General features: G+C 36.0%; 3 protein-coding genes across 5 annotated transcripts; all 3 read left to right on the forward strand.

Annotated features, from left to right (window-relative positions):
* Positions 1-804: 804 nt before the first annotated feature.
* Positions 805-8469, forward strand: LOC125857170 (uncharacterized). Its single transcript, XM_049536851.1, has 6 exons — positions 805-935; positions 4320-5538; positions 5637-5939; positions 6729-6914; positions 7066-7217; positions 7613-8469. The coding sequence occupies exons 2-6, from the start codon at positions 4332-4334 to the stop codon at positions 8165-8167; spliced, it is 2403 nt and encodes an 800-aa protein (XP_049392808.1). The 5' UTR covers positions 805-935; positions 4320-4331; the 3' UTR covers positions 8168-8469.
* A 1549-nt stretch (positions 8470-10018) lies between these two features.
* On the forward strand, positions 10019-18603 carry LOC125857169 (uncharacterized). 3 transcript variants are annotated; one of them, XM_049536849.1, is made up of 7 exons: positions 10019-10061; positions 10362-10446; positions 14391-15950; positions 16044-16349; positions 16964-17149; positions 17242-17393; positions 17783-18603. In XM_049536849.1, exons 3-7 carry the CDS (start codon positions 14426-14428, stop codon positions 18236-18238), a joined length of 2625 nt encoding a protein of 874 aa, XP_049392806.1. In that variant the 5' UTR covers positions 10019-10061; positions 10362-10446; positions 14391-14425; the 3' UTR covers positions 18239-18603. The 3 variants fall into 3 exon arrangements, with proteins under 3 accessions (XP_049392806.1, XP_049392807.1, XP_049392805.1); XM_049536850.1 differs by lacking the exon at positions 10019-10061 and having other exon boundaries at positions 10112-10446; positions 14391-14905; positions 15038-15950; XM_049536848.1 differs by lacking the exon at positions 10019-10061 and having other exon boundaries at positions 10112-10446.
* A 1478-nt stretch (positions 18604-20081) lies between these two features.
* LOC125856550 (60S ribosomal protein L30-like) lies at positions 20082-21911 on the forward strand. Its single transcript, XM_049536117.1, has 4 exons — positions 20082-20319; positions 20421-20522; positions 21459-21527; positions 21631-21911. The coding sequence occupies exons 1-4, from the start codon at positions 20190-20192 to the stop codon at positions 21669-21671; spliced, it is 342 nt and encodes a 113-aa protein (XP_049392074.1). The 5' UTR covers positions 20082-20189; the 3' UTR covers positions 21672-21911.
* Positions 21912-22141: the final 230 nt, after the last annotated feature.

Here is a 22141-nt window from a genome sequence, read left to right on the forward strand (position 1 = left end):
AAAACCTCAATAAATAATACTCGGTTAATTAATTATCTCTCTAAGATGATAATTTCTTCCGATCCCAACTTGGACAAATGTAAAAATCACTCATTTCAATAAAATAATATATTTTCAAAAAACCGCTATATAAATATATGGTCCCATTAATATTATAAATTTATAATTCTTTAAAAGTACAAATGTATCTAAGAAAATTTAGTAAAATATAATTTTATTATGTTTAGGTTTTTGTTAAAATTTAAATCTAGTTAAAGCTTATCTCTAACTTTCCTTATTGCATCCAAAAGTTTCGGTGTTGTCTATTCGAATTGCACCATAAAGTTGCGAAGAGTTTAAAATGCAAGTGTTTTCTTACGCGTAACTGATTCCAAATGTATTATATCATCTTCAACTTTATCATCAACATTATTTTTTCAATGATATCCACAATTTGTTTTAAGCTTTGAACATGCATTATTTTCACTCATCCAATAGATTATTAACGTCCATTTTATTGCGGTAACCGAGATCATTAATCATGACATCAAATTTTTTACAAGTGAGTTCTTTCAAATTTTTTGAGATTTCATCCTTGATCAATTCTTTTCGATTAAATAATACCTTTACAAAGTAATAATATTTGATGGTTCTGCCTATATTAATTTAGAGAGGTTTTAGTGTAGTTTCCAAAGTTCAAGTTTATTTAGTTACAGTTTTGTCCGGTATAATTTCTAATTTCGTTCATTTTAGTCCTATTGTCAAATTGTCAGAATTTGTTTAGACTTTTGTCTTGTAGCTAGCTGAGCTCAATGTAAAAAGGGATGAATTGACACTTTTTCTGCTTTGATGAATGGAAAAAACCCTAATGAAACCCTTTTTCGACTGAAAAAATTCTTCTTCTGCTCCAGAATTAGGGTTTTCATCACATTCTCAGGCGAGAATCTTCCGTCTCAGTAAGTTTTCCTTTAATTGATGAAGTATTTGATTTCGTATTTGTAATTTTGCTAGAAGAAAAAGTTGAAAGGAACTGTTTCCTTCGCATTTTGTTCATTAGTACTAGTAGAACAGGATTCGTCTGCTGTTTTATAATTCGAAAACAGCCTCCCTGTCTTACGAAAGGTAGGGGTAAGGTTTGCCTTCATTCTACGCTGCACTTGTGGGATTACATGGGGTTTGTTGTTGTCTTCTTTGTTTTTTAGCTCTATTTTCTAGTTGATTTAACTTCCACTGCAGGATAGTCCTTTTTCTTGTTTTCAGAAAGATAATTGTGTGTTATGTTGGATTTCATTTCTTGAGTGTATTTGTTCAGTAAATGCTAATGCTAATTGACTGATTAAACATTATAATGCTTTTTCTTTATTCTTAATCCTAGATATTTGGTTATCAAGAAAGCACTGTAGATTGATAAATCTTGTTAATAGAACTATAAAGGTAGAGATATCCAGGTCAAAGTTAATGTTTATATATGAGGATCACAGCATAAGATTATCTTGGAAAATGCTGGATGATTAACATACAATCGCATACAACAAATAAATAACATTAGAGAATGATTAAAAGAAAAAAACAAGAAATTAACATGTCACATAAGGCAAAACTTTACTACTACTGTGGTTCCACTTTGTTTGGCATGGTTCAGAGTACCAAGGTCAAAGTACTTAATTTTCAGTATGAATTTCGGACAGAGACTTTTAAAGTTCTTGAAAATAAAGTTTGCATATTTGAAAACTACAAAAAAGTATTACAAGTCAAAATAGTCAACAACTCAATGTATTTAAGAAAAACTTGGTCAAAGAAGAACATCTTGACTCTCCAAATAGTAAGTGTGCAAAGCAAAGCGGAATGGAGGGAGTAGCTTCTATATTTTTCTTGATGTTAGGTTCACATACGTTAGGTTCAATGTTTGCAAGCACATTGGCATTTTCTCTGCATGCCAAGTTCATATTTCATCTCACAAGGTGGTGGTCCTCCTTTTGTGTCAGAATGGAAAGACAAATGTGAATCTAAGTAGTGGTTAATGGGGGATCACCATCTGAGAGTTTAAGGTGTTGAAGTATTAGGAAGACAGAATAGAATATAGATATGGCCAACATTGTCCGACATGAAAGTTTGCCTAGACAGAGGAGTCAAAGCCAGATCTTTGAACGTTGTTGCATTTATAGTGGTTTTTCAATCTTCCCGAAAGATGGCGTTAATAATTTGTTTATTTAGGCTAATTTCTAACTGATAATTCTAAACTGTGATATCGTACATAAACAGATTGAAATGCATAATATCCAACTAGCTTATGGGTTTGTCAACAGTCATCTGTATAGTGTTTGTATGTTGTGTGTTCATATTACTTAATATTGTTTGAGGTTATAACATTGCTCAAGAATCAAATAATTTGGTATGGTTGATATAGGTCTATGGTACTTGAGATTTATGAGCAAGTTTGGCTAATCTCATATGAGCTTATCAAATGTGAAATTTATGAAAAGAACTCTTTAGGGATTAAAACATGTAAGAAAGAGTACATCAACATTGTTATTAAATGTGTTGCAGCAGCTATTGTGCCTATCCAATGTAAACTCTATGAAAAGAACTCTAAGGGCCCGCTTGGACATGCGATATGAAATTGTGATGTGAATCATAATGATATGAAATTGAAGTTTTGTTTCGACATGCAATTTGGAATCTCAAATCATGCTTTTTTGGAGAATTTGGAATTCGATATCATGATTCTAAATCTATGTACAAACACTTATTTGAAATCATGACTTAATATCGCATGTCCAAACGCAAACTTAATTGGGTTGAGACATATTCTAAAGAGTACACCAACATTGTTCTTAAATGTGTTGTGTCTTCCATTATGGAAGAAGTGGTGCATGTTACAAAGTAAATGCATAACACAAATTTATGGAATGTGCCAATGTGGGACTGATGAATAGGAAGAGAGTATATTATGGACAATCCTTTGTGATAGGTAGATTCTTGATAAGTTGTGGTTGATATTTCGGAGGGACGGTAATCTATAGAAGAACTGGTATAAGGTGGGGAATGAAAACTTACAACTGTAAAACCTTTTAGAGAAATTGCCAAAGCTTTTTCTCTATTGGCTATTTGGCTGCACTATGCATTTTTTACCGATAGTGAGGTGCATGGTTTAAGGAGGAAAAGGGGATCTAGAGTAATTATGATGGAATCCCTCTTCATTTGTGATGCACGGGAAATTTTCCAGCTTCCATGGATTTGTGGATGTGGATTTTGACTTGGCCAATCTATAAGATAGTTGTGCTACCTAGCAGCTAAATATTTTGGAGCTATGTAATTGAAGAAGTGTTTTGTTTTTGCACCTGATTCGTAGGATAGAGAACACAAAGACACCAAGAGAAGTTGCATTTCACTTTATATATTGCCTATGAACCGACTCTTACATTTGAAAATTTGGGAGGAGAATGATGAGGTGGTGTTCATGTTCAAGGAATATTGGGAAGAGCCGAACCGTACTCTGTTGCATTTAGCGTTGCCTTACAGCTGTGGTCTCTAGCATTTTCCATTAACTTGAATAGAGGTAGAACTAGGGCCATAAGCAATTACAGAGCTGGAAGATGCAGAAGAGCGGCAAGGTGAGGAGGTAAGCATTGAGTAACTAGATTGCCTTTTTTTAATACCAGGAAATGAGATAAGCTTAAGATTGTACTTTTGGGTTAAAAAGAGTGTACCTTTTTTTTATTAAGAGTTGGCAGGACAACATAGTTGACTGTTGTGGAGCAGTGAACTACATTCTATTAGGTCCCTTTTGGCCATATGTTGTATTTCTTTGTTTGCAATTACTGAAGTTCAGTGTTTGCAAATAGTGGGTTGGCCTGTTGGTATTTGTAACTTTGGTAAAATATTTGTTGAAGAGTTTTTTCTAGTGAAATAATGTCTTGCACTAACTCATTAATTTTTATTCCAAATGAAATTCATGTCCAAACAACTTAAACTTTCAAATCCTCTTTTCCAATTTCAAAGTCGGATACTCTTTTCGATTTTAACCAACTATCGTCCAAACACCTATTAAATAGTTTTAACACCGGCTTGGTGTGCAATATGTGAATATATTTTGATTTATAAAGAACATACCATTAAGGAAGTCTTGTCCTTTAGAAATATGCATTTATTTGATACCTGTCAGGTATAGTTTAAATTTCGATAGTGAGAACTTTACTCATCTTTGCTAAAGGAAAAAAAAGTAAAAGATCTGCATAGAGTATTATGTCTCTTTCTAGATTTGAGCACCATTCAGATCTCTTTTTATTCTGGTTTCTATATATCTATCTGACTATCAGGTTTGTCAAAATGGTTTTCAGTTGGTGGCGAAGATGTCGGACTATCCCGTGCTTGATAATCTCCCCATTGATAAATGGAAGGTACCAGCATTAAGGGAAGAGCTTAAGAGGAGGAACTTAATGACAAAAGGTTTGAAGGATGATCTTGTTAATCGATTAAATAATGCTATCCACAGAGAAAGAGGAGAACCCGAGGTTGAAGAGAGTACTGAAATAAATCCCGATATTCTTGAATGGAATAATAAAAGTATGGGGCATCCCCAAAACAAAGTTATTAAGGGTTCTGATCGTGATACTGATCCTGCCAATGCCACCAAAGTCTTGGATGAGGTTGCAACTGGGGGTACTGATGACGTTTCTGGAGTAAGAGAACATTCAGAGGCTTCTGTTGGTAGCACTAGTGTTATAAATGAGATTGTGTCTACTGATCAATTTGTTGAAGTCAAAATTGATAAGAAACACGAGGTTATCGATTCTTCTCTGAACAACGATGTTGCTGATGAGGTATCTGGAGTTAGGTATGCTGCTATTCAGAGCAGTGGCACTGTACAGGACATTGAGGATATGAGAATTTCATCTTCTGAGGGAGTGCTTGAGGATAACCTTAGGAGACTAGAGAATGATGCCGAGGTAACCCCAGTAACATCCAAGGATGCCTTGGGAAACAATAGCATTAAGTTGGAGGATGAGGGTCTGAAACTCTCAGGCATGGATGCTGAGTATGATAAGTCCAATCCAGACACTCAGGTATATGAGGTCAACCCTGATTTAGGGTCTCAAGTAAAATCTGACGCATTTTCTACTGATACTTTGCCCATTAATGAAAATAATGATTTAAATGATAATTTGAATGCTGATAATGTTAAATTAGTAACTGAAGTTGTTAGGCAAGAGAAGGAGTCACCCAGCAAAGATCTGTCAGATGTTGGTAGCATTTATCCATTGGATGATCAGATGCCACATGAGATGCAGGGTCATGTTGGAGAAACTGTTGATGACAAATCTTCGGAGGTGAAATTTAGCATGAAAAAGGCCATTGCAGATCAGGTTTCTGTTGCTGTTACCAAGGTAGAGCATGGTTTAGAAAGTAACACATTGAATAATAGCGAGCAAAAAGATGTTCAGTTTGTAAAAGCTAGAACTTTAGGTGATGTTATAGACCCTAGTTTGTCACCCAAGAAAGTTGAGGTATCTGCTGAAGATAAACATTGTATTGCTGCTTCCAATGATGATAGAAAAGGTATGGAAACACTCCCTTCTAATAAAGAAAATGACTGTTCTCTTCCTTCCTAAGGCTGGTTCTTCCAGATCTTATGTGTGTTGTGTATGTGCATGCAGTTTTGAGCAAGATATCTGAGGTAGTTGATGATCAGAATATGGAAAAGATAAATTTGGATCAATCTTCAGCTGATGATTCCATGGAGGAGGATGTAGTAGAGACAAAGCATGTGGCTTTTGATCATATTTCTAAGGAGAATGATAAGACTGAAGAGTCTATTACGGGAATGACAAAAGAGCCCAAAGTTGTACGAAATGGCTCTTCTGATGCAACACAGCAAGACAATCCTTCTGAGAAGGTTGAGTCTCCTCAAGAAACTAAAGATGGGTCTCCTGAATTGTCAGAGAAGAGAAAGTTTCAAGGTACTCATGTCTTCTCCTTAATTCTTGCTCTTCCCTCCCTTTTTCTTGAAAAAAATCTCTCCTTTACCTCCTTCTCTGCACATGTTTATTGATAGCATTTTCTTTATTACTGCTTCTATTCTATAGGGGTCGTTTGGAGTGATGGATAAGAATATATAGTCCTGGGATAAAAGTTTGTTGTCTTGTTTGGTTGACATTTGGGATAACTTATCCCACCATTTATACCATAGTGATGGGATAAGTTATCCCAGGATAACTAACCCCAGGATAATTAATCATGGGATAACTAGTTTCCAACTTCTTCTATATATTATTATTATTATTAAAATATTTTAGAGTTGTTGCTTTTGTACTCTTTTAATTGGTTTGATGAAGCTCTAAATAGTAAAATTTGTGTACTTTTTAGATGCTATCAAACGTGGGTTTTAAGTATGTTGTTTATTAGTTTGTTCAGTTATGAATGTTAAATCTTCTGATTGACCCACATGTTTTATGGTGTTATCAGTTATGATCTAGAAATTGCCACACAATTGCCCAAGAATCCATTGTGAAAGTTAAAGCTCACGACTGGTTTGCAGCTAAAGTTGGGCTTATTAGCGTGTTAAGTGTATTGAAATTTCTAACACCAATGATAGATATTGGATTCGTCTTGCAATGCTGGATATGAATACATTCACTCTGGATAATTTAGCGATAATGGGAATTAACAAAAATGATCTATTATTTTCTTGTTCTATAATTTGGTTTCATAAGATATTTGACTTGGGGGTGAATTATTTGTTGATGAAGTAGGAGATGGGAGTAAAGAGCCTGCAAAAAGGCAGCGCAGATGGAACACTGAGAATTTGAATACTGCTGAGCCACAAAATTCAAGTATTGCATTATCAGAGAACTTGGTTCAGACCATCCCTGTCAAGCCTATCTTTGGCAGGACCGACTCTACAGTTAGTGAGGATGCACCCAAGGAGCGCCTTGGTGAGTATTTGTTTTCTTGGTAAATTGCATGAGTTTCAGATGCAAGAATAGCGGCATAAGAATAATTTGTTTCTCTGTTCTGGTAATATTCCAGTACCAAAGTTTTCCAAAACAGCCACTAATTGGTTCCTTTGTTCTGGTAATTTTTCAGTACCAAAGTCTTCCAAAACAGCCACTAATTCTCTCAAAATTGAGAACTTCTTGCGGCCCTTTACGCTGAAAGCTGTGCAAGAGCTCCTTGCAAGAACTGGTGAAGTCTGCAGTTTCTGGATGGACCAGATAAAGACCCATTGCTATGTCACGGTAGAATCTTGCTCTCTCCTACTGCATTTGATACTCCTCTTAGACCATATGGTCATCGAGTTTCTCTATTTTAAATTATACTATTTGCAAGGAAGCTGTTAGCCTAGTTGGCTGGCTACTCTTAGGAAACGATAGGATTGGGGACATTTGTCATGGGGATGGGCATGATTTGAAACCTTGATGCTGCGCCAGTTGGCCTAAGTCCCTCTGGTCGATTTGTCATAATGTAGCATGTTAATGTGCATCATTGGCCTTCTGAGGTGCATAACCAAATAGCAATGGCCTTTGCATGCCTTGGCTTCTTGGCATGCTGTCTTGAATTTGTTAGAAAAGTGTCTTACTTTGCTTCCTTAATGTCTCTGGTTACTAAATTGATGAATATTTTCTCTCAACAGTATTCTTCGGTAGAGGAAGCCATAGAGACCCGAAATGCTGTTTACAACCTCCAATGGCCACCTAAAGGAGGTCGTCTCCTGGTTGCAGATTTTGTTGCTCCCCAACAGGTGCAAACCAAGATAGACGGACGGGAGCCTGCTACTCCAGCGACAAATCGCAGTCCCGCAGTGCCTCCAGCTTCATCCTCTGTTCAAGCACCACCTGCTTGGCAGCAGGTTGAGTCAGAACATCCACTCACGCGCCAGCCACCACCTGCTCCTCATACTGCGCTACCAATAAAAGAGAGGTTGGCTCCACCTGCTTGGCAGCAGGGTCGCAAACAACAGGTTGAGTCAGAACATCCACTCACGCGCCAGGCACCACCTGCTCCTCCTACTGCGACACCAATGAAAGAGAGGTTGGCTCCACCTGTTGCTGATAAAAATGACCCCCCTGTTATTACTTTGGATGACATCTTCAGAAAGACCAAAGCCGCTCCCCGTATCTATTATTTACCGCTGACTGATGAAGAAGTTGCTAAAAAGCTTGCCAGTAGAGGAGGTACTGAGAACTAGAGCTTTTAAGTGAACAAAGGACTTATTAGATAGATGGTATATGGAGAGGTGTTGCGATGTAATGCTGATAACTGCTAATTTTGCCCTCACAGAGAAGTTGCAGTCTTGAGGCTCACTTAAGACCTTGCTTTCTTTTCTATTTTCGTTGTTAATGGTTACTGCAAGGTTGAAGTCTACTGTATTATACTTTGGGTTGAAGAAACATAACAAAATGTGCAGAGTCTGCCTTCTTTCTTCATCCAGATTCATCGTTGAATTGCGCCGAAGCTGTAAATGCCATTTATCTCCACTCGTTTTCTTTACTGTAAAATTTTAAGAAATCGAAGAGATGCATTGATGATGGAGCCAGTTGCTTTTTTTGAGTTTTCAGGCCTCACTCAAAAATTAGCTATTGATATCTCCCCCTGTGAAATCATATATCTTATATATATATATATATATATATATATATATATATATAAAAGAGAACCTTAGGTCTGCCTACGTGGTGCCACCACAAACCAGAATTCTCTTTTAATTTATTTATTTCCAAAATTATCCTTCCTTTTCATGAAAAGTTGTGACATTTATGAAAAGTTGTGACTTTTATGAAAAATTGCGACTTAAATGATGAGTTGCGATTTTTATGAAAAGTTGTGACTTTTATAAAAAGTTGCGACTTTAATGAAAAGTTGTGATTTTTATGAAAAATTGTGATGTTTATGAAAGGTTGTGACCTTTTCTAAATAGTTGTAACCTTTCCGATAAGGCACAATAAACATTTGTTCACAGTTCCTTTTGTTGTCTATAAATAGAGGGATTTCCTCTCATTTTAAAACAACGAAAATTCTGAATCTCTTCTTCATCACAATTAAATATTTGTGTATTTTACTCCTGTTGAGTGGCTCACTGACACCATTGCTTATGTTAAAGATCTAGGTATGTATTTTTACAAACATTAATTTATGCTTATGTTATTAAGGATAAATGATAAGATATAATAATTTTCATTTTCCTTTACATTATTAATATTTGTTATTACGTAATCTTGTATGTAAGATAACATATTGTTTTAATTTTAATGACTGATATATTTTAAGTATTATTTTATAAATTTTATGATATTAAATTTTCGCGCAAAGCGCAGGTAATTTTATTAGTACTATATACTCCAACAACTACCCTCAATATAATATTATATATTCCTCCCTGTGACCAAACTTTATAAGGAGCTTTTGTTTTTCTCCATCTTTTCTTCTCTAAATATTTCTCCCATGCAAGGCTCAAACAAATGCACACATTTCATACTCCTAGTAGCAATCCATGCAGTAAACTTATGCTAAATCATAGTTCACTCAAAGGCTAAAGTACAAAAATAGAGAAGAGACAAAGCTAAATATATATAAACTAATAAATAATAGTTAAACTGGTGAAAATATTCATAAATCATACACAATCTTTTCAGACCTTAAGCTCGAGTGGTTATACTTATAATTTATAATAATTATTATCGGATCATCGATTAATCTTTTCTTTTAAATGAAACAAAGCCTTGGCTTTGCCAAACGATTTAGCCTTGACAAACCAATCTAAGTCAAATTTTAGACGCAAATCTTTTTAACTTTAGATATGTATGCCTCATATAATTTTCAAAATAGCTAGATTTATAAAAAATTATAAACATCAATCCTGCTATTAGATTTATAATTTTATTTTTATAAAAAACAAATTATAAACTTCTATGATGCGGTTAGATTTATAAAAGAATTATATAATTTTTCGATCCGACTTAAATGATAGTACCAAAATTAGCTATTAATGCACTTCCCCTCAAATTCACAAGAGTATAAGGCGTATATGTATGACGACCCGAAAGACCCGATTCGTCCATTGGCAGTAGCAGCAATAGACATAGGTTAACAAATCTTATCTATTTTCTCTCTCGCTCTCCGCTTTCGATAAATTTCACAGCTTCCATAAATTAAAACCCTAGAAATTCTCTTCATCTCAAGCCATTAGCATTTTACAAACTCGATTATCTTCCAAAAGAACAGTTTTTTTGTGTCATTTTTATATAAATTATACGTGTATTGATATATATATATATATAGTATTAACAGATCAATATAATTTAGGATTACTGTATTGTTTTGCTTAGATTTGTATTAATTTGTTTCTGTTTCTAACAATTGTGTGCTTTTGTTTCTGGGATTAGGGTTTCTCTCGTTTCTGTTCTGGAACTAGGGTTTTCACCATCTTTTTGGTCGAAAGTTTCGGTCTTTTAGTGACTATTTGCACTGGTAAGTACGCATTTCATTAATTGTCTGAATTTTTGATTTTTCACTTTCGTGAATAGAAAATGTTGAAACGTTTGGGCTGGGTAGGAACAAAGATTTTTTTTTAGTGTAAAGTTATGCAATTGGGTTAAAATTAGAAGCAAGAAAGACATGGGGGTTAATATATTTGAGTTTTAAAGTTAAAGCTACTGTTTTCTTGCAATTTTTTTATTTGGAAGACTGAGATCTAGCTACTTTATATTGGACTTGTGATTGGATATGGTTTCTTTATGGACAATTCTGTTCATAGCTCTAGTAAGTTCCACCAGGTAGTCGTTTTCTTAAGATGCTTATACCTTATGTTGGATTTACATTTCTTGAGTGCATTTGTTCAGTAAATACCGATGCTTATTGACTGATTAAACCTTATATTGCCTTATCTTTCTTCTTAGTCCTATATATTTGGCTACCACTTATATAGGCGTGGAAAGCACTTAGCACTCTCTGCATGAGAGGAGCTTGTATTAATATTTAAATATGAGGATCTTAGCAGAATATTTGAAAAATGTTGAATAAGGGTGTGGTCTAGTGGTCAATGAAGTGGGTTTAGCACCACGAGGTCTCAGGTTCAAATCCCAGCAGGGATAAAACACTAGGTGATTTCTTTCCATATGTTCTAGCCTTGGTGGATAGAGTTACCTAGTAGTGGTGGTAGGTAGGAATTAATTGAGTGGTGCGCAAGCTGATCCGGACACCATAATTACCCAAAAAAATATATTGAAAAATGTTGATAACTAACATAAAAGATAAAACCACATACAACAAATATAGAAAATGATAAAAAAAGAAGCTGCAATTAACATGTCACAACAACGACGTACCCGGTATAATCACAAAAAAGTTACTAGCTTCTATATTTTTTGCGAGGTTCAGTACGTGCATTAGTATAAATATTTTCTAGGAGTCTTTTGCCATAAAAACAACTTCTTTGCAAGTAACTAGTATTATCTATGCATGCCAAATTTAAATTTCATCTTGCAGGGTGGTCCTTATTTTGTGTTAGAATGGAAAGATAAATATGGGGATGTAGGTTGTGGTTGATTGGGCATCACCATATGAGTGGTTAAAAGTAAGGTCTAGAAGTATTAGGAAGGCATAGGATAGATATAACCAACAATTTATGATAATTTTTTTTACTATATAGAGGTGCAAGACAAATCTTTGAAGGTTGTTCTATTTACTGTGGGCTTAAATCTACCTGAGATGATGTTGAGAATTTAATGATTTAGTTGGCATGTGGGCATCTTACCATCCCCAGACTCCACTTGTGGGATTACACGGGATATGTTGTTGTAATAGGCGTGTGGTTAATTTGATGATATTTGAAGTTAAGTTTGCTTCAATTTCATATGTGAGTGAAGGAAGAATACCTGAGGTTCAAGCAAAGAAGGTGGTAACCTCGGGTTGTCGCAAAGTCAATGGTCTCACCGGAACTAGACAAGCACCTAGATGTTAATTCTTAAGCCCTAGCCTGAAATTCTTACTTCATTCATCAGAGTTCCAAGCCTGTAAGCACAATTGCACATTTCCGAGCTCGAGGTTGCGCCCACTCCGTGCCCCTTTCTGGTTCCGTAACTAGAACGCCCTTTCCTTCCTGATATACAAAGGAGAGCGGAGCTTCAACACCAGGGGTCCTTCTATTTTATCGGGAGGAACTGCCTTGCTATAAAAAATGGAGTTGGGTAAAGCAAACTCTCTCCTTGGAGGAGCACAGGTTTAGTCAAGTAGAACTGGGTTGCCTGCTTGATGCTCTGATCGAAAACAAATCGGTGGGGTCATGCCAGTACGATAAGAAAGGGTATTTGGAAATTGAAATGATGTTTGGACATTCATTTCACTTGGAAAAATGGTGAAATCTTATGAGGGAAATATTCTTTTCTTACTTGGTAAGTTGTTAGAACCAGCAACTTAAGTTTAAGTGAAAAATTGACTATGTCTTAATAAGCCCTAAGGCTAATTTCTAACTGATAAATCCTTAGGGGTGGCCCAGTGGATTGGGCTTGGGACTTCCATGTTGGAGGTCTCAAGTTCGAAACCCCTTGCCAGCGAAAGCAAGGGGTTTGTCTTCTGGGTCGAGCTCGTCGCACCAAACTTGCCTAGTGCAGGTTACCTCTCCTATGTGGTTTGCGAGCTATATTGCAGTTTTACCCTGTGCGCACCCAAAGGGTAGCGGCTGCGGGTTTCCCTTGTCATAAAAAAAAATAAAAATTCTAACTGATAATTCTATAATGTGACTGAACAAGAACTCTTGAGGATTGAGACATGTATGAAAGAGTACACCAAACTGTTCTTAAGTGTATTGTAGCAACCATTGTGATTATGAAATGTAAACTCTATGAAGAACTATTAAGGGATTGAGACATGTATGAAAGAATACACCAGCATTGTTCTTAAATGTGTTGCGGCAACCATTTTGAAAGAGCAAGTGCATGATAGAGAGGAACACAGAACAGATGGGACTGACTAAAAGGAAAGAGTATTTCACTGACAATCCTTTATGAATAGATATATTCTTGATAAGTTGTGGTTGATGTTTGGGAAGGATAGAAATCCATAGAAGAACTTGTATGAAGAGGGTAACATAAAATTATAACTGGAAAATCTTTTAGAGAAATTGCTAAATAGCCAAATCTTTGTTTCCGTTGGCTGCCCCATGCATTTTCACCAGTAACCTGGTGGTCGCATAGAATGAGGTGCATGGTTTCTGGAGAAAAAAAGAGAGGCTGATCTAGGGTTGTTAGATTGGCTGGAATCTCTCTTCATTTGTGATGCATGTAAATAGTTGCAGCATCCAGTCAATTTGTGGATATGGAATTGGACAATCTAGAGGACATGTTGAGAGTGAAGATATTTGTGCTCTTAGCAGCTTCATATTCTGGAGTCTATGTAATTGAAGAGTCGTTTTTTTGCCTTTGGTTAGTAGGAAAGAGAATGCAAAGATGCTGAGGAGTTGCATTTTCACTTTGTATTTAGCATGTGAAGCATTTCTTACATTTGAAAATTTGAGAGATGGAGACGATAATGATGAGGTGGTGGTTCATGTGCAAGGAGTATGAGGAAGATTGGAACCATTTTTTGTTGCATTATAAGAGTTTCTTACAGCTATGTGCCCTAGTGTTTCAGCTTTTGACGTCATGTAGGTGTTATCTCGAACAGGGGCAGTGCTAGCACCTGAAGCAATTACATAGATAGAAGGTACAGAAAACTTCCAAAGTGAGGAAGTAAGCAGTAAGACGGGTTGTCTTATGGATACTGGGAGTTACCTGAATTTAATATTGACAAGATGTTAGTAATAAGACAGTTCTTAGTGTTCCATATGTATTTTTGTGTTACAAGGAGTATATACCTTTTCTCTTTTTCAAAAAAAGGAGTATATACCTTTTCTTATTAAGAGTTGGCAAGACAGGATAGTTGAATGTTGCCGAGCCGTGAACTATATTAGGTTTTTGCTTGGTCATTAGTATTTGAGATCTTGGTAAAATATTAAAAACTTGTTGAAGAGTATTTCAAGTTAAATGATGGCTTTTACTCACCAATCTTTCATTTCTATTCCTGTATTCAAGGAGAAATTCATATCCAAATACAACTTAACTTCCAAATACTCTTTTCCAACTTCAACTGAATATTGCTCAAACTCCTATTATATATTTTAACACCGGCTTGGTGTGCAATATGCGAGTACATTTTGAAAAAGAGAACACAATAAAGAAAGTCTTATCCACTACAAATATGCATTTTTTTGAAACCTGTCATGTTTAGTTGAAATTTCTATAGAGGTGAGACTACTAATCTTTGCTAATGTTAAAAAAAAGAGAGGAAAAGATCTGCATATAAGGAGATTGTCTTTTCTTGATTTTGAGATCCATTCAGGTCTCATTTTTCAAGTTTTATATGTCTGTGACTTTCAGGTTTGTCAAAGTGATTTTTTCACTTGGTGGCTAAGATGTCGGACTACCCTGTGCTTGATAATCGTCCAATTAATAAATGGAAAGTAGCAGAATTAAGGGAAGAGCTTAAGAGGAGGAACTTAACGACAAAAGGTTTGAAGGATGATCTGGTTAGGCGATTAAATGAAGCTATCTGCATAGAAATGGAAGCTGCTGCAGTTAAAGAGAGTAAGGATGATGATCGTGACATTGATCCTGCCAGTGGTCTTGAAGATACTGAACCCGAGCCTGATCCTGTTAAATTGGTTGATGATGTTCTGGAGCATCCCCAAATTGAAGTTACTAATGGTTCTGATCAGATTACTGATGCTGCATGTGGTCTTGAAGATGCTCAACCAAATAGTAATCCTGATATATTGGTTGATAACGTTCAGAAGCAATACCAAGATGAATTTAACTGTATTGGCAGTGATGTTGCTAGGGCCAGCACCAAGATTTGTCTTGGTGGAATAGACCAGAACAAAGTCTTGGATGAGGTTGCAACTGGAGGTAATGATGATGTTCTGAAGCATCACCAAAATGAAGTTAACGAAATTGATGGTGATGTTGCCAGTGCCAGCACCAAGAATTCTCTTGTTGAAATAGACCAGAAAAAAGTCTTGTATGAGGTTGCAACTGGAGATACCACTGCTGGAGAATCAGAACATTTGGGGGCACCTGTTGGTAGCACTAGTGTTATAAATGAGATTGCATCTACTGATCAATTTGGTGAAGACAAACTTGATAAGGAACACAAGGTTATTGATTCTTCTCAGGATAATTATGTTGTTGATGGGGTATCTGAAGTCCGGGATGGTTCTATTCCAGTCGGTAGTACTAGAGAGGATGTTGAGGATATGAAAATTTCATCTTATGAGGGAGTGCTTGAGGACAACCTTAGGAGACAAGAAAATGATGTGGAGGTAACCCCAGTAACATCAAAGGAAGCCTCAAAAAACCACAGCATTAAGTTGGATAATGAGGGTCTGAAACTCTCAGACATGGATGCTGAGCCAGATATGTCCAATCCAGCCACTCAGGTATATGAGGTCAACCCTAATTTAGGGTCTCAAGTAAAATCTGACTCATTTTCTACTGATACTTTGCCCATTAATGAAAATAAAGATTTAAATGATAATTTGAATGCTGATAATGTCAAATTAGAAACTGAAGTTGTTAGGCAAGAGATGGAGCTGCAGTCATCCAGCAAAGACCTATCAGATGTTGGTAGCTCTCATCCATTGGATGGTCAGATGCCACATGAGATGCAGGGTCTTGTTGGAGAAACTGATGATGACAAATCTTCAGATGTGAAATTTAGCATGAAAAATGACAATGCAGATCAGGTTTCTGTTGACGTTTCCAAGGTAGAGCATGATTTCGAGAGTAAGACTCCAAATAATAGTGAGCAACAACCCGATATACAGTTTGAAAATGCTAGAACTTTAGGTGATGTTGAAGAGCCTAGTTTGTCACCCATGAAAATTGAGGCATCTGCGGAAGATACACATGGTCTTGCTGCTTCTGGTGATGATAGAAAAGGTAAGGAAGCACCTCCTTCCACTAAAAATGAACGTTCTCTTCTTTCCTAAGACCAGTTCTTCCAGATCTTCTGTGTTGTTTCTTTGCTTGCAGATTTTAGCAAGATAGCCGATGTAGTGGATGGTGAGAATATGGAAAAGATAAACTTGGATCAGTCTTCAGCTGATGATTCCATGGAGGAGGATGTAGTAGAGACAAAGCATGCGGATTTTGATCATATTTCTAAGAAGGAGAATGACAAGACTGAAGAGTTTATTACGGGAATGACAGAAGAGCCCAAAGTTCGACCAAGTGGTTCTTCTGATGCAATGCAGCTAGACATTCCTTCTGAGAAGGCTGCGTCTCCTCAAGAAACTAAAGATAAGTCTCTTGCTTTGTCAGAGAAGAGAAAGTTTCAAGGTACTCATGTCTTCTCTTTAATTGTCTCTCTTTCCCTCTTTTTTTTTATGCAGTAAATTCTCTCCTCCTTCTATTCTACACATGTTTATTGATTACTTCTTCTTTTTTACTTTTACAATTTTATTATTAGGATTTGTTGCTTCCTTATCAAGAAAAGAATATTAGAGTTAGCTGTTCGTTGGTTATGTATTCTTTGAATTGATTTTGTGAAGCTTTAAATGGTGAAACTTTTGTATATTTTATATGGTAAAGTCCAGATTGTTAGTATGTTTATTAGTTTTGTTTTTCTTGTGAACGCTCAAACATTTGATTGGGCCACATGTTTTACTAGAATATCGCCACAAAAAATTGCCTATTTTTTCATTGTTAAAGTTGAAGCTCACAACTGGAAAGCAGCTAAAGTTGTGCTTACTAGAGTGTGTGTCTGTATAATGAAATTTCTGATACCAATGGCAGGTATTAGAATCTTCTTGCAATGTGGGATATGAAGCCCTCTCCATTTACATCGACTTTGGATAATTATAGCGATAATGGCGAATAAGAATACGATTTATTCTTTTCTTATTCCATAATTTGGTTCTTAAGATTTTCGACTTCTTGTGGATTCTTTGTAGATGAAGCAGGAGGTGGGAGTAAAGAGCCTGCAAAGAGGCAGCGTAGATGGAACACTGAGAAGACTGCTGAACCCCAAAATTCTAGTATTGCTTTAACAAAGAAGGTTGTTCAGGCCACCCCTATCAAACCCATCCTTGGCAGGACTAACTCTACAGTTGGTGGGGATTCACCCAAGGAGCGCTTTGGTGAGTATTTGTTTTCTTGGTAATGCATGAGTTTCAAATGCAACAGTAGCAGCACAAGAATAATTACTTCTAATGTTCTGTTAATATTCCAGTACCAAAGTCTTCAAAAACAGCCACTACTTCTCTCAAAATTGAGAATTTCTTGCGGCCTTTTACGCTGAAAGCTGTGCAAGAGCTCCTTGCAAGGACTGGTGAAGTCTGCTGTTTCTGGATGGACCAGATAAAGACCCATTGCTATGTCACGGTACAATCTCGCTCTGATCTCCTACTGCATTTCATGCTCATCGAGTTTCTCCATCTTAAATTATACTTGCAATGAAGCATCAGTAGCCTAATTTGGCTGGCTACTCTTAGGAAAGGACAGGGTTGGGGGACAGTTGTCATTGGGATGGGCATTATTTGAAACCTTGATGCTGCACCAGTTGGAAGTTCGTGTGGTCAATTTGTCATAACATAGCATGTTAATGTGCATCATTGCCTTTCAGAGATGCATACCCAAATAGCAATGCATTGTAACTTGTATGATTTGGCTTCTTGGCAATGCTCTCTTGAACTTATTAGAAAAGTCAATATATATTGTGTTTCCTTCCATAGTGGTTCAGCGTAATTAATTGGTACATGTTCTCTTTACAGTATTCTTCGGTAGAAGAAGCCACAGAGACCAGAAACGCGGTGTACAATCTCCAATGGCCACCAAATGGAGGTCGTCTCCTGGTTGCAGATTTTGTTGATCCTCAACAGGTGCAAACCAAGATAGAGGGTCGGGAACCTGCTTCTCCACCGAAAGTTACCAGTCCTGCTGTGCCTGCTTCATCCTCTGTTCAAACACCACCTGCTCAGCAGCAGGGTCGCAAACAGCAAGCTGAGTTGGAACATTCACTCACACGCCAGCCACCATCTGCTCCTCCTAGTGCTCCTCCAACAAAAGAGATGCTGCCTTCACCTGTTGCTGATAAAAGTGATCCCCCTATTGTTACTTTGGATGACCTCTTCAGAAAGACCAAAGCCACTCCCCGTATCTATTATTTACCGCTGACAGATGAAGAAGTTGCTAAAAAGCTTGCCATTAGGGGAAATGCTAAGCCTTGAGATTTTAGGTGAATAAAAGGGGCATGTTAGATGGATCTGTAGAGTGGTGTTCTAGTGTAATGCTGAAAACTGCAAGTTTGCCCGCATAAAGAAGTTGCAGTCTAATTTGTAGGCGAGTAGTGAGTTTCTTGAGGCTCGTTGAGACTTTCCTTTCTTTTCTATTTTCGGTTTGTTACTGCTTGCAGACTTTGGTTGCTGCTAGGTGCAAGTCTTAACTGTATTTTGCTTTGGGTTGAAGAAACTTCTGAATGTTCAGATTATGAAGAATCTCTGTTAGTCTGACTTCTTTCTTTCTCCAGATTTCTGGAGAACTATTCGAATATTAACTATCTGAGTTATGAGATATATTATGTAAGTGGTATCAATGTGCTGAAGCTGTAAATGCCATTTACTAATCTGTTTGTTTTCTATTTATTAACCCATCCTTTCCTAGACCCTGTGTGCACGCAGGAATCTTTGTGCACCGGGCTGTCATTTTATTATGGTTCTTTTTCTTTCGCTGCATCTGATTTTAGCTAAATTTGCATGTGTTCTAACTTTTAAGACCGTAGTTTTTTTCGAGATTACTTTCTTTTATGTGACTGCTACATCTCATTTTATTTACGATTACAATCATCGTGATTTCATACTTACGAACAGATTATCAGACTAACCTTAATAGCATTTGTATTTTTGCAACACCCATCTGATGAATAACCATTCCATTGGAGATCCTGTTTTTAATTTGCCAGTTGCCGTTTATAATGTGTTTAAAGTAGGGAAAATTGTATGAAATAGTAACAAACTATTAATTCAAATTAAATGTTATAGCCATAGTTTATTTTATTTGTAATTTGCAGCAAACATCTCATTTTTTTGCCATATGATACGGTATACAATTAGCCATTTTATATATTTCGGTATAAAATGCGTTTGTGTTTGTATAAAGCGAGAGAAAAGTGTATATACAAATGCATATATTTTCGTCCTATACACTTATAATTATACAAATACAAATCTTATTATACACATTACAATGTATAAATGAATTTATACAAAACTGAACAATTTGTATAAAATTGGATGTATCTAGCGAATTATACAAATCAAAAGCTCCATAGCAAACATAAAATTTGCTAAAGAGTGCAATTATGCAAACTATAGCTATAACATACAAATATAATTTTTATGTTTGCTATGTGAAAGTTGTTCATTAAAAGTTTCATCAAAGCTAATTTATCAACATTCATAACCCCAAGAAAATTATTTGAATTCATTATATATTAACCAAATTATGTAAATTTATCAAAGGTTAATAAATGTATATTTATCAATATGGGTTAGGCCCAAATCAATTCGTAATTCAATAGGGTTGGACTATGATTTTTGAAGTCCATTTAAGAATGGAGCTTTATGTCCAACAAGATCATTCCCTTGTATGTTGTCTCCGATATATTTGCATAAAATGACAGTGATTTTAGATTGAAGTTATATAATCAAACTTTTAATTGAAGTCAAACTTAACGAATATTATTAAGATTGTTTTATTTGTGAGTTGAGACTTGATTAGCAAGTACTAATACCATGTAATAATATATTAGCATTTTAAAATTGAAACTAAGATTATAAAAATATTTTTAAAAATAATAATGGACTAGCCCGACATGACTAAGGAATAAGGTTCATCAAAATGATAAACTACCCGACCCGAGCCGTTAAATTTCAAAACCCATTTAAATTAGCAAGAATGTATCCACGCGGCCCATATTGTCATTCAACCTATTTCATCATTTTCACAGTCACGTGACATACACGTGAGCAAACATCAAATATATTTTCATCAACGAAAAGCGGCCCATGAAGAAACCCTAATCTCATATAACAACAACTAGTACTACAAACGCAGCCTCCCTCTTCCTTTTCCCCCTTCCTCTTTCCCCTTAGTTTCACAGATCTCTTTGTGTAATCAAGAATGGTGACTACCGGGAAGAAATCGAAGAGGACCCATGAGAGCATTAACAACAGATTGGCTCTCGTAATGAAGAGTGGAAAGTACACTCTCGGTTACAAGACTGTGCTCAAGACTCTCAGGACCTCAAAAGGTTGCTCTTTTTTTTTTTTTTTTTCTTTTTAATTGCCCTTTTATGTTAGTTTTTTGTATTTTTCTGGCGTTTTTGGGTTTAATGTATGATGGGTTTTGCAGGGAAGTTGATATTGATATCAAACAACTGCCCACCTTTGAGGAAATCTGAGATTGAGTATTATGCTATGCTTGCTAAAGTTGGTGTTCACCATTTCAATGGAAGTAAGTGCATTTTCTATAATTTTTTTTAATTGTAATCCAGTTCTAGCATTTGGGTTTATTTGTATTGGCATTGATTTTGTACATGTTAGTTGATGAACAATTTGAGATTTTATGTTGTTTTTAATTTCATTAGATTCCAATGTATTTGATATGCTATAAATTTGTTCAAATAGTCCTGCCTAGTACACCCAGCCTCCTCATACACCATTTCTGGGACTATATTGTGTGTGTTTGATATACGCAAGTGAAGGTACTGAGATCTGCTCATGGGTTTATGTCCAATATCACGGTCAAGTCGAAGTGCTGAACCCCTTTCTTGTTTAAGCATTTTTAAACTACTCATGTAGGGAATTATGTTTTAAATTAGGAATTTTAAGTTGTGAATGCTTGTAGAAGATGAGACCAGTAAATGACTAGTCACTGAGATTTCATCTTCGTGAGATTGTCAAGACCATAAGCTATTCATTGAAATTATTCTATCAATTGAAATAGTATTTTTAGCCTATCCTTGCATTTTATGTTGCAAAATTGAAACTTAAGTAAGTGCTCTTTAGTTTATCTGCAGCATAATGTTGGTGTGGATAGGTGTGCTGGGCTTTATTGGTTAGTGGTTTGTTAATATATATTAAACATAATCTCTACGAAAAGGCATTCCCAACATATCTGTTTTTGAGGATATATTGCATACTAGTGTCATTTCTCTAGTTTATGGATGTTTGCGTGATGCTAAGTCCCGTGTGCTGTATTCTTTCATTTTCTTTTGGATGGTTGGAGGTGTGAAGATATAACTTCTGTTGGTATATTGAGGTCCTGTTTGGTCTGTTGGAATTTTTTTTTGAGGAACCTTCTTTATGTGACTTTTGTCTTTGACTAGATCGAGTATTTTCACAACTTTCTAATCTATGTGTTGTTTTCCCCTTACTATTTTGCGTGCAGACAATGTTGATCTTGGAACAGCATGTGGAAAGTTCCACCGTGTGTCATGCTTGAGCATCATTGACCCAGGTAAAGTGCATTTGAGATTATTAATTGTAGTTCTGTAAAAATCTTATAATGGGTACTAAAGGGAAGCACACAGTTCGACTGACTCGTGGAAATGATGTTTCAGGTGATTCCGACATTATCAAGTCTCTGCCTGGAGATCAGTAAGAGTTGGTGATCTAGTAGTCATTCCCTTTAAACAATCTAGAAAATGTTTTGCCGGGCTGCTCTAAACCATTTTACTGATGTTGAGAGAATCTGTAGTATCTTTTTGTTCTTTGTGTTTTGGAGTTATACCAAGATTCTAGAGTATTTTGGTATTATCTAGTTTTGTTGGTTTTATCATTTCTCCAGAAGTTTGAGGCCAAATACATTATGATTTATTCATAGATCAATTTCCCTTGATAATTTTGCATATCTGAATGAGTTCACTTGCTGATAAACAATTTTGTTGAGCCAAGTGTGTCTACCCAGTATGTTTACACCTCACCTTCTCTATACTCCACTTGTGAGATTATATTGGGTATGTTGAATGAGTTCACTTGATTATGTTCTTGTTAACTGCATCTGTCTAGCTTCTTTGTTTGCAATTATTTGAAGCTCATACTCAAATAATGTTTGTACTATGGGCTTAGGGT

Source organism: Solanum stenotomum, chromosome 2, assembly GCF_019186545.1.
Source record: "Solanum stenotomum isolate F172 chromosome 2, ASM1918654v1, whole genome shotgun sequence".
Lineage (NCBI taxonomy): Eukaryota > Viridiplantae > Streptophyta > Magnoliopsida > Solanales > Solanaceae > Solanum > Solanum stenotomum.

What these genes read in the sequence shown, in the direction of transcription:
- LOC125857169 (XM_049536849.1), top strand. Translation starts at nt 14,426, where the DNA reads ATGTCGGACTACCCTGTGCTTGATAATCGTCCAATTAATAAATGGAAA. An exon ending in TTCTGGTGATGATAGAAAAG is followed by an intron (nt 15,951 to 16,043) that starts GTAAGGAAGCAC and finishes CTTTGCTTGCAG; the next exon opens with ATTTTAGCAAGATAGCCGAT. An exon ending in AGACCCATTGCTATGTCACG is followed by an intron (nt 17,394 to 17,782) that starts GTACAATCTCGC and finishes TTCTCTTTACAG; the next exon opens with TATTCTTCGGTAGAAGAAGC.
- LOC125857170 (XM_049536851.1), top strand. Translation starts at nt 4,332, where the DNA reads ATGTCGGACTATCCCGTGCTTGATAATCTCCCCATTGATAAATGGAAG. An exon ending in AGAGAAGAGAAAGTTTCAAG is followed by an intron (nt 5,940 to 6,728) that starts GTACTCATGTCT and finishes TTGTTGATGAAG; the next exon opens with TAGGAGATGGGAGTAAAGAG. An exon ending in AGACCCATTGCTATGTCACG is followed by an intron (nt 7,218 to 7,612) that starts GTAGAATCTTGC and finishes TTCTCTCAACAG; the next exon opens with TATTCTTCGGTAGAGGAAGC.
- LOC125856550 (XM_049536117.1), top strand. Translation starts at nt 20,190, where the DNA reads ATGGTGACTACCGGGAAGAAATCGAAGAGGACCCATGAGAGCATTAAC. An exon ending in TGTTCACCATTTCAATGGAA is followed by an intron (nt 20,523 to 21,458) that starts GTAAGTGCATTT and finishes TTTTGCGTGCAG; the next exon opens with ACAATGTTGATCTTGGAACA. An exon ending in CTTGAGCATCATTGACCCAG is followed by an intron (nt 21,528 to 21,630) that starts GTAAAGTGCATT and finishes ATGATGTTTCAG; the next exon opens with GTGATTCCGACATTATCAAG.